The 12,626-nt window shown below is 35.8% G+C and overlaps 1 protein-coding gene across 1 annotated transcript in view; it reads left to right on the top strand.

Annotated features, from left to right (window-relative positions):
• LOC118849782 (solute carrier organic anion transporter family member 1B1-like) overlaps positions 1 to 11,687 on the top strand; it is a 101,064-nt gene extending 89,377 nt beyond the window's left edge. The window contains exons 14-15 of the mRNA XM_036758749.1: positions 2,241 to 2,358; positions 10,479 to 11,687. Coding sequence (XP_036614644.1) covers positions 2,241 to 2,358; positions 10,479 to 10,695 — 335 coding nt within the window. The 3' untranslated portion in view covers positions 10,696 to 11,687. The remainder of the gene's footprint in view (positions 1 to 2,240; positions 2,359 to 10,478) is intronic.
• The last annotated feature ends 939 nt before the right edge of the window (positions 11,688 to 12,626 follow it).

Genomic DNA, 12,626 nt, shown 5'->3' with positions numbered 1-12,626 from the left:
AGCCCCTTATTTTAGCTCTCTCTGTGCATCTCTGTTTCAAATGTGTCTCTTGTAAACAACACACCATTTGATTCTGGTTATAATATCATTTTTAAACTCTTGCATTATTTCTTCTAAGAATTCTAATTAATCTTATGGGTAAGCTGTGATTTTCTTTGAGGTTTTGCTTGTTGGCATTTGGGAGTTTATTTTCTTCTTCTTGGTTTTTGTCTTAGGCACCTGGACCTCAAAATTATTTTATTTTGCTTAAGTCATTAAGGATTCTGCTCTGGGTAACCCTTTTATGCAAGCCTAGCTAGGAACTTTGAGAACTAAATCAGTAATCCTAACCCACCCCCACCCCCACCCCCATTGCAGGGGAACCCAGGCATTCACAATCTGCTCTGATATAAAAGACTCTGTTTAAGGCTCTTGGCACTGTATTGTCATTCTGAACACCGCTAAGAAAACCTGCACTGCAGGCCTAGCTTAGGGCTCTGGGAACAGAATCTATGCCTTTAATGCTGCTGTATACTGGAGGTTGAGTGTAATATCAGCTGAAATGGTGATTTAGCTCTGAGATCTGGGCATTAAATCCCTAATCCTGGCAGAGCACCATTTCACATTGTCCTCCTGGTCACTTACCTTTAAAGTCTAACTTGTGATCTGGAGCTGATAAGATAACACCCTATAATCTCCCCTTTGATTTACTTGTTTATATAAAGTCTTTTGTGCTTCTTAGATTGTGTTTAGAGTATTTAGGGGTGCAGAATTTGGCCATACTGCTTCCTTTTATTCTGCCATCATGGATATATTATATTCCAAGGATTTTTCCATGCCCTTCCATGTCTTCACTCCTTTATATGCCTTTTATATTGGTTTCTCAATGCCCATATAACTTTATCACAATTGTTTGTAGTATGAATCGCCTCTAGACATAGTTGGTCCAATTTGACTGTTTTTCCCACTTTTGTTCTCATTTCTATTCACATTTCTTCCTTTTCTACTAGCATATCTAAGACTATGATGTTAGAACACAGTATGGTAGTCCTGTAATCTTTGATGTAGAAAGTTTTGTCCAAAGGTTTTTTTTCAAATCTTGTTCATTTTTCTTCTGGCTGAAGCCAGAAGTTCTTTAATTTTCATGTTTGAATGTCCTTTCAATAATTTTATTAGCTGAATATTTTATGATGTTTTTTCTTTAAAACTATTTTATCATCCATGCGTTGCTCTGTTTTATGAGATGATATTGCTCATAATTATCCATCATCCTTCATAAAATTTTACAAATGAATTTGTATTTAAAAATGCATGGCCTCTGGGAATCATCTCTTCATTTGGCAAGCAAGTAAAATGTTTGCTGACTAAGGAGCTTTCTGAGCTCCTTTCTGGTCTCTTTGTTGTGAAAGTTAATTATATGAGTTAAACATTTAGATGAAATTATTAGTCAATGTGGATGTCATTTCTCTTGTCTCTTTTTTCCATTTAAAATTTTCAGCTTTGTTTTTGAATAATATGGGATATACAAAGAAATTTAAAGAGTGAGAGAACATAAGGAAATGGAAGCAATAGAAAAGGCCTCATGTAGAAGAATCAGTGAAACTTTGAGCATTCTCCATGTGTGCTCTCTGTCTCTGTCTCTATCTCTCTCTCCCTTTCCCTCTTGCTCTTTCTCTTGTTCTCTCTTACTCTTTTTCTCTCTCTCACTATCTTTTGTACTCTTCCTTCATTCATTCCTTCTTTTCTTCTTTCTTTTCTTTCTATTTTCATGGATGTTACTTCATAATAGCATAACAGGCTACTGATTTTTTTAACAAGGAAAATCTTTTGACACTATTCAAATCACAGTATATAGATGATAGTCTAGTCATCTCTAACAGGTCCAGAAATAAACCCTGATACTTTCAATGTAAACTAAGTTGTCCTAGTTTTCTCATTCATTTGGTACTGAAAGGGGGAGAATCAAGAAATGTTTGTTTTCTTATTCAAATTTAACCAGTTAGGATATAACACAGTTGGTTCTGAAATATATCCTTTAATTCAAAGGTTACTAACCAGGGGTCTGTAAGCCTGTTTAAAAAAACCTGATAAATGTTTTAATATAATTGATTTCCATTGTAATTTTATACATCTTATTTTATACTTTAAAAATAGTATTTTGAAAACTAATCTAAAGTCTTCAAAGGGTTGCTAAAGGGTCCATGACACACAGAAAAGGTTAAGAACCCTGTTTTAATTTGACATTTGGTTGTTTATTACAGGAGGAATTCTAGCTCCCATTTATTTTGGAGCAGCAATAGATACATCATGTCTGAAATGGGGTACCAATAACTGTGGAGATAAAGGGGCTTGCAGAATATATGACTCCATATCATATAGGTAAGTTGATACTAAAAGGTTCCATACGTCACTTAATTTTTTACCAATGACTCTGCTTATTCAAAACAAAAAAAAATATGTCATTCTTTGATATTAAAGGCAATTCAATTTGATGTAGCTTGTCCAAAAGGACTGAAAAACACCAGGTTGAGTGAAGTTTACACCCTATCCAGGAATCTTGGATGAAAGGGCAAATATAGAACTGATGGCTATAGAGAATTCCATTCTACCATTTTTTTCCTCAGAGCTATTGTTCATAGAAGGCACGCAGATGGATATCCTTATTTTTTCTGCACCTCAAAGAGATAACATATTCTAATGAAAAAATAATTGTAATTTACATTGGTACTTTATAGCATGCAAAGTACTTTCATGTTACATTTATCATCTCACTCTAAAAATCACTTGAAAGAGGCTGGGAATTGAAATATCTGAATTTTTCCTTGTACTCCACAAAATATATGACCTTGGACAAGTTACTTAACCTCTCAATATCTTGGTTGCCTTGTCACTGAAAATGGGATATAGTTCCTGCTCTACATTCCTCAGAGAATTATAAATTAATCCAATTTAATTCAATAAAGATTTATCAAGTATCTTATACTTGATATTATACTAAAGATATTATACTAAATTCTGTGTATACAGAGATGAAAAATGACAATTTCCTGCCATTATAGTGGTTACAGACTAGGAAGAAGGTTGAGATAACTTAACACATCATTTTAATATAAATAAAAATAATTAATATGCACATAGAAGTCGAACAGAATGATAGGGAAGGATAGATAAATTCTAGCTGAGGGGAACAGAGGAGATGAAAACAAACATCAAGAAGGAAGTAAAACTGGAGCTGAACCTTGGCAGAGGTGAAGGATTTCAATTAGCAGAGATTGGGGATCTACAGTAGCTTGATGAATGAATGAATGCATGAATAAATAAGAATTCATTGAGTGCTTTTAATATAAACGCTGGGGATAAAAATAGAAAAAAGTAAGCCAGTGTCTGCTCTCAAGGAGCTCATACTCCAACTGTGGGAAATAACGAATAAAAAAGAATTCATCTACAGGATTGGTGGACAGCCCTGGAAGTTCTAAGCATTCAAGAATAAGAAGACGCTAAGAAGCACAGGGGTACTTAGGATTCATCAACAAGCCAAATAATGGGTTAGGGGATGGTAGTGATTATGGAGGACACAATGACGGACAGTAGGTTTGATGGTCCTCAATCCCCCATTAGATTTGTTGTTTCCATCAGTTCAGGGTGGCCCAGGAGTCAGAGAAGGGGTAAAGGAAGAGCAAAGAGGAAGAGGGTCCTTTTACAGATATTGCTGGGGCTGGTGGGTAGAAAGAACACTCACCATGAGGAAAGCCATTCCACCTCACCTTCTAAGGTGGGAGAGGGCAAAATGAGATCAAGAACAAACAGTCCAGTTTAGCTAGAAAAGTGAGTACACAATTGCATATGTTAGAAAGCAAAATACCTTACTTATGTAAGGTGTTATCAAATGACCCTTAATCCTGAACTGGTTGTGTCAAAGTTGATATTTACCCTAGAACTACAAACAACAGGAAATGGAGTGAAGAATTGACATATCTGTAATACCAAAACAAACTCCTCTTTGTGGATCAGTAAAGGAGTAATGGCAGCAAGGATTCCTCACAATGAATAGGTGTCCATCGCAAATGCAAACAATAAGAAGTTTGTAACCATCTAGTTTGCAGCAAAAAAAAAAAAAAGTGTAGTATGCTTAACCTCTATTAAACCATGTGATAAATGAGGAATTCTCTAGAAGATTGGGTATTACGTGTGCATTAGATGTATTTTCTCTTAAAAGTAGCATGACAAGTAATGGATAGACCACTCCCTAACAGATTAAATCTCTTACAAATACAAAATATGAAGAAGTAAAAATGCTGATGGGATAAGCTATTTGGACAAATATTGGACAAAAGCTATTTGGACAAAAATGGAAGCACTAAATACAGGTCATTGATTCTGGCTTTCAGTGGATCTAGGTTCTTATTATGGCAAACCATGACAGATTTGAATATATGAGTTTGAATGTTGCCTCTGACACTAGCTATATCAACATGGAGAAATTATTTAATCTCTCTGAACCTCAATTTCCTCATATGTACAATGGGGATAATAATACCACTACTGGATTGCTGTGAAGATCAAATGAGATAATGTATATCAAATGTGTTGTGAACTCTAAAGAGTTGTATGAATGTTGGTCATTCTGTGATCCTATATTTTTCTGGTTCCATTCTTGTCTGTTGGATGGGTCTTTTCTCAATCTCCTTTGCTGTATCTTTCTCTCTTTTCTGCCATCTTAGCATGGCTATCCCTAAGTCTCTTTTCTCTACACACTTTCTTATTTTGGGTATCTTTTCTACTCTCAGGGATTTGAGTCATCTCCATGCAGATAGCTACCAAATCTATTTATTCAGCCCTAATCTCTCTCCTGGACTCCAGTTACACATCACCAACTACTTACTGGACATAGTCCCTTTTTTGGGAGGGACCTCAGTGGCCATCTAGTCCAACTCATACTCCAAAAGGAATTCTTACTATAACATATCTGACAAGTGTTCATCATAAACAGACATGGAGCATGTGCTACAGAACCCTGGAGTGAGCTATAATTATACCCTTCTCAGTCCCTTCAAATACTCAATTCACTATATCAGGGGTTCCCAACCAAAACTTATTGTATCCCAGTATGAAAGACTTATCAAGGGGATATGGAAAATATGTTGATCTAATTTTTAACTTATTTCCAATTAACAAAGTTATGAAACTTTTTGATGTACCTTTGGAAAATGGTATCACATTCTTACTAAATCTGCTCATAAGGATTTAATTTAATTATATTTTTTATATATGGCAAGTTCTCGAATTCATTTCCCTTTTTATTGAATTGGGGGAACTGGAAGATTTTTCTGAAATTAAAGGGACACTCAGAGTGAAACAGTTTGGAAAGCCTTGCACTACACTCAGAGTTGGGGCCAATTCTAACCTTCTCTCTGGCCTTGCCAGCAGGTATGTCCTATGTTCTATATACTTCTATGCAAATCATATAGTCTCAGTTTGAAGGTTTCCAATGAGGAGAAATCTCCCTTTTTTTAGACACCCCATTTCATTTGGGATAACTTTAAATGTTAAAAGGTTTTCCCCCTAATATCGAACCTAAATTTGCCTTGCACTAATTGCCCCTGGTTCTATCTTTTGGACCAGATAGGTCAAATCTAATTCTTCTTCCACATGACAGCCCTTCACATATTTAATACACCTATCATGTCCTCTCTGGGTCTTCTCTTCTGCAAGTAAAACATATCATTACTTTTCAAAAAATCTCTATCTTATCTGCATTCTCATATCACATCTTCCTGAATGTACCATTGGTATCTCAATATCAGTATATTCAAAATGTAACTCCTCTCCTTTGAACTTATTCCCCACTCCCCCACCCTCATGTCTACCCCACCATACTTCCTTTTTCCTGTTATGTGCACCACCATCTTTCCAGTCAGTCTGATGCACAAGCTTATTCGTCACCTCTCCACCCTCCTATCCAAACATTGCCAAATATTGTATATTCTGCCTTCAGAACACTTCTTACATCATTTCCTTACCTCCCTCTTACTTTTCAGTCTTCACACTCAGTTCATTTTCACCATTTCATCACCATTACCCTTATTTAAGCCCCTAGTCATCTTTCTACTAGGCTACTATAATAACCTCATGATTGGTCTGTCTTCTGTCACTCTAGCCCTTCACCAATCTGTCATCCTCAAACAACCACTGTAATCTTCCGAACACTAGCAATGTCAATGACAATGTCAATTCTTAACCTGGGATCTGTATATTTTTTAATATTTTTATAACTAAATATCAAGACAACTGCTTTCTTCTGTAATCTTCTGTATTTTATGAATTAAAAAATATTCTGAGAAGTGGTTTATGGGTTTTACTAGGTTGCCAAAGTCTATCACACACATACACACACACACACACACACACACACACACACACACACACACACATGGTTAAAAACCCTGCATCAGAGATGAAAATAAAATACAAACTCCTTAGGATTTCATTAAAGTCCTATACAAGTTGGTTTCTATCAACTTCTCTACCCTTATTTCTTACATACTATTCCACTTTAAGAATTCCATATCCAGCCAGAATAGACTTCTGGCTGTTCTTCAAACCCAACCTTACTTCTTCAGTTCTTTTGAATATGGACAGGATGTCCTTCATGTGCACTACTTCCTCACACCTCCATCTTTCTTAATTTTGTCTTCCTTCAAGGCTTGGATCAGGTGGCCCCTTGTTTCCTGATGCTGCACCATCCCTCCCCATTTTCTAGTTCTCTCTCCCTACTGGTATATATCAAATGATTTTGAATTTATCTGAAAACCTACTTTATTCCTAAATAAAATGAAATCTCCTTAAGGACGGAAGCTAATTTTTTCTTGGTATGGAGTGCCTTGAATTCTATCTGTAAATATATTTGTTTAGGTGAATTGAACCTTGTGTTTCAATTTCAAAGTGACCTGTTCTGCTCCATTTTAAGCAGTCTGAAAATCATTCTACTTGGCAGAAAAAGAAAATTTAGAAAAATTGTTCTCTTTTCTTCTTTCTCATTTATACTCATGCTATCCGCCCAAACCAATAATCTATTCTGAATTTTTATCTTTTTCTTGCCTCTATAAATACAAAGTCATTTTTGTGCTCTGAGTACTTATTTCCAGCTTCAGATTCTTTTCGGGTCATCATTAGGATTCTTGACCCTTACCTCATAAGATCATGCACTCCATTATATTTCTTCTCAGTAGCTGGATATTATTTCCATAACTTGTACATTTCTTATCAAAATCTAAAGTCCCCTCTCTCTGACTCATGAAAATAATTTGTGTTTTGGAATTTCAAACTGGATATGACATGGATATCTTATATTCAGGTTGTCCAAATCTGAACTCATTATCTTTCCTACTAATTTCTTATTCACTCAGGTTCCCAACCTAGTCATTCTTAACTCATCAGTCTCTCTTACCCCCCTACATCCAATCGGTTTTCAAGTGCTGTTGATTCATTCTAATATTAAAACATCTCCTGTATATGTTCCCTTTTCTCCTCTAGTAGTGCCACCACCCTGTTATAGGCCCTTATTACTTCACACCTAGACAATTGCAATAGTCTACTGGTTAGTCTCCCTGCCTTAAGCCTCTCCATACTCCTATCCATCCTTCACTAACCTATCAAATTAATCTTTCTAAAGCACAGGTCTGACGATGTCACTTTCCTATTCAATGAACTCTTGCAATGCCCTATTACCCCAAGGACCAAATATAATATTCTCTGTTTCATTTTTAAAGTATCTCATAAAATGGCCTCTATCTGCCATTTCAGTCTCCTTACACCTTAATCTCCTGCATGTACTCCAACCCAGTGACACTGGACTTTTTGTAAATCAAATGAGACACTGTATATTTTTACTAACTGTCTTGAATGCCTAGAATTCTCTCCCTCCTCATCTCTGCCTCCTGGATTCCCTGGCTTTTTTCAAGTTTCACCTAATTTCCCACCTTCTGCAAGAAGCCTTTCGTGATCTCCCTTAATGCTAGTGCTTTCCCTATAACCTATAATTTATCATGGATAAAGCTTGTTTGTACTCAATTGTTCACCTATTTTCTGTCTCATTAGACTATGACCTCTTTGAAAGAAGACAGGGACTATTGGTGGCCTTTTCTGTATCCCCAGCACTAAGCACAGTGCCTGGCACATGTAGAAACTTAATAAATGTTTGCTGACATCTTAACTTGATCAGAATTTTATTCTTGAAAGCAGCCCATTTCTTTTGGGATGACTTCTATTGTAGGCCGCTGGATTCCAGTTCTGCTTCTCTGGAATCTGAATTCTACTTCTCTCAAAATTGAAGATGTGTGTCAGGCTATATTCAGTTTGTGACTTGTGCTTGCTTTCTCTAAAGAGTCCTCTTATTTTCACTTTGGCAACTATTTTCTTCTTATTGGTCAAAACCAGGCCCAGAACAGTAATTTTTCTTTCCAACTTTTGAAGAATTTCAAATCACTAAGGCAAATGAAAATTTTATGTTTTTTTTTCATCCCCAGAGAGCACTTAGTCAAATCATAAGATAATAGATTTAAAGCTAAACTGTGGAGATCTTCTGGCCTACCCCCATTATTTCAAAGATGAAGAAATTGAGACCTAGAAAAAAGAAATGTCAAGAGGCAAATGGGTAGTAAGTAGTAGAGCCATGATTTGAACCCAAATTCACTGACTCTAAAGCCAGGACTCTCCTTTCTACATAAGTTCTGAATGGCTGAAATTCTTTGTCTCCCATTGCTTCTTGATTTGGTGCCATATTTATGATATGTTTCCATTTTTTCTCTATTCCTGAGTGGGCTACAGCATATTTGTACCATATTGCTCCTTTTTCTCCAATGATCCTTACATAAAAGTTACCCACCTCTAGTTGAAAGATTTATCACCTAAGTATATCTTCTTATTAAGCAATGCAACTCTACCACCCCATGACTCTAATTTGTCATTTCTGAGTAAGTTGTGCCTTTTTCCTACCCAAAGAGCAGCCATTAGTCCTACCTTTCCACATCTCAGTGATATCAATGTACCCCTTGTGTTAGAGATGTCCATGCCATGAAAATCACAAAACCAACTTGGGAGATTCTCTTACTCACTTTGGCTGATATTCCCAAACATAAGACCTAGGGAAATGTATTCATTGTACCACCAAATACACTGAAACTGATCATCCACTTGTAAACATGATATTCGCAATATTCCAGAAGGACAAAGTAAGTATTATTAAAAGGAGTAAAACAAGGCAGAGTTTCATGGATGAGCAACAATTAGTTTGAAAATTATGAGGAGCAAAATAACATGGATGGAGCATATATATGGAATTATGAAAACCTGAATCTAAAATCTAGCTCAGGTACTTTGAAGCTGGTAGTAATTTAGACTAGTAATTTACCTTCTCTGAGCTTCACATTCTTCATGAAGATAATAGTGGAATGTAGAATTGTTGTGAGTATCACACAAAATGGTAAATGTAAAGTACTTTACAAGCCCAAAACTTCTCTACTATGTGTCCCAGAAATTTTAAGGAAGCTTTAAAAATTAATCAATCAATAAACATTTATTAAGCACATATTGTGTGCCAAGCACTGTGCTCAATTATTAGAACTAAAAACTATACTAAAATTTTTGGAACATGATGCATAAACATTAGCTATTATTATAAATATTCCCAGATTCACAGTCCTCAGTATAAAGCTTCACCTGACAGAAACCATCATAAGTTCTGTCATTGTCAATCAATGGTAGAAAAAAAGAAGAGGCATATTATGACAGCTTTTATCTTCATTTTCTACCCATTTTTCATGATTCTTCCAACTCTATAGTGCAGAAAAGTTGAGTAAAAGTCTTTAAGGCTGCGCAATTATGTGGTCCCACCTCTTCTGTGAAAAATGAAGGCAAAACCTCCAAAGGCTGATGCAGATCCTCTCCTGATGCAGATTAACTCTCTTTGATTCTTCTGGTTTTGGCTTTGATGCCCCTCCTATTCTACCAATAATCAACCTCATCTTTCACCATCCATGCCATTTAATGAATATTTTTCCCCTTAGTCACTCGTATGCAAAGAATAGAAGGAAGGGGAAAAAAACATCATGACCAAATATGCCTGCTTTATTAAGAGCTCTAGGTCAATGTATTTATTACCTATTCCTTTAAAACTTGCTCCAGATGCAAATGAACCAACTAGCTTCTCACAGGAGTTAACTCTACTGATAGTATCTCAATTTATAAAATGAATATATTTTGGTTTATAAAAACAAAAATTCTCAAATTCATTTTTAAACTATCTTTTTTTAAACAGCTTCTATAGTCTGGCTTACATTGAAAAAGGAATAACATATATTTATAGTTTTATCATATTTTAATTTTATCATTTCTATATTTAACATTTCATTGTAAATCCTCTTGAAGACTTCTATATAGTACATAAATTATTCCTTTTCATTAAAAATTTTAAAGTTGTGTTTTTTTATCTACTTTTGCAGAAATATCTTCTTTGCCTTGTATTTTGGGTTAAATGTACCAACAGTCATCTTATATGTCATATTATACACAATTATGAAGAAAAAATATGGAGAAAACAACACTGGATCTTCTAATAGTGGGGGAATAGATGCGGATGAATCAAACCTAAAAGAGCCTTTAAACAATAACAAAGAGTTTGTACTCCCTGCTCATGAGGACAGTGAAACGCACATGTAAAAAAGGTTGTACTGCTACTTGTTCACAACCAAGATTCCTTTGCTCCCTCCTTTAATGACATGCAAAAGCATCAGGAACCAAAATGTTATCTAGGAGCAATATTTGATTCAGTTACAAAGCTCTTTTTGAGCTGAAATTGTCTGTTCCTTTTCACTGAGAATACCTACTTTTTTTTCTTATAGGACACTAATTAGGGAAATGGAAGTGATAATGACACAAAACCTAAATGAAAAAAGAGGTGGTGGAACATGTCTTGCTGCTGCATGTTTCTGTGATTATGATGAAAGTAAATTGTTCACATATCATTGAAAACTAAAATAACTTGCAAGATTTAACAAATAATTGGAGGAGAAAGATTTGTTCAGTTAATTTTTCCTATGAATTAGTCAAGTAGATAAAATGAGAATCTATGTAGCAGTTAACTCTTGCTATCCAAGAAGATGCCCTTGTTTGACAAACTTAATCCATATGCCAATGTATGGGATTGTCACCCACTGTGAAACTATGTCTCTCATTTTCCCGCACTGGGACAAAACCAAGGCATGAGCATTGAAAGAAATGCAATAGAAGGAATAAAAATGTCTAAATATTTTATATTGATAGTATAAATGATGGCAGATATGTTTGCCACACCTTTTGAATTGTTTTCTCATCCCTGAAATGAGAAATCCTGATCCCACATTACTCGCTTCCTGGTATCCAGTAATGAGGATTAGCTTAATTTAGGAATAGAACATCAATAAGATGTATTTTCCCCTCTCTCTAATGTCTGAAATTCCACAACTGTAACATATGGAACCATATCCATCATTCACACATAAACTGGGTAATGATAATGTAAGCCAATCATGATTCAAGAGGACCATTGATTTATTCTACCCACCTTCTAAAAGACTAGTAGTGGGCTAACTATGCAGAATGTGGCACTTTTTATGTGGTCAAAATGGGAATTTGTTTTATTTGACAAATAAAATACATTTTGTTTTATTTGGTATATGAGTTTTGTTTTGTTTTTTCCCAAAGAGATGAGAGACACAGGGAAGAGAAGATAAAGCTTCATTAATTAAAAGGAAAAAATAATCTTGAAAATGAAATGGACTACCTCAGGAGATAGTGTTTTCATTTCCTTGTAAGTCTTCAAGGAGAAGCTGGCTATGTACTTGTTGGATATGTCAGGGTGGGGATTTCTTTTGGATATTGATTAGACTAGATGGCTGCTGAAACCTCTTCTAGCTCTCAAATTCTTTGATCCACTCCTACAGCATCAATTATCACACAGTAGAGATGACTCTCAAAGCTATATACAAAACCAGAACCCATGAAATGCCAACTGCCTCTTCAGACATCTTTACTCCAAAAACCTGCTCTGCATCTCTGAATAGGAGGGAAGGGCTAATTCAAATTTCCAACATCATAGGACCCCTGAGGTCTTCTGCTGGCATTATCATACTGTTCACACCAAGCTTGATTCTCCTCTGCTGGATATGTTGTTTTGCAAGTCTCTTCTAGCCCCTCTACATAATCTCCACTATGTACTTTACTCCTCCTGTTCTGTTTGGCAAGTGATTTCTGCTAGGCCTTGCTCCTTGTTATGATCTGAGCTCATCTCTTCAGAGCCAAGTCATCTAAACTCAAGTCTCCAGTCAGTAGATTGTGGGTGAAATACTGACAAAGAGCACAAGTGTTTAAAAAAGGATCACAAGTCAGGTAATTTATTACTCACAGGAATGCAAGTCTGTAACTTCCCAGGCCCAGTGCCACAAGAAAGCACTCATAGAGATGTTGCAGTAATATGGTGGAATCAAGATACCAGAGCTCTAGGTCTCTCTTCTCATGTCAGATTGTTATTGCTGGGCAGATTCACAGGGACTGAGTTGAAGTGGGATCTTAGGGGCAGTCAGTGTGGGTGACCTAGACTGGGACCTCCCCTT

The sequence above is a fragment of the Trichosurus vulpecula genome, chromosome 5, assembly GCF_011100635.1.
Source record: "Trichosurus vulpecula isolate mTriVul1 chromosome 5, mTriVul1.pri, whole genome shotgun sequence".
NCBI classification, from domain to species: domain Eukaryota; kingdom Metazoa; phylum Chordata; class Mammalia; order Diprotodontia; family Phalangeridae; genus Trichosurus; species Trichosurus vulpecula.
Note: the sequence above shows the minus strand (reverse complement) of the source record. Positions and strands in the feature narration are given on the sequence as shown.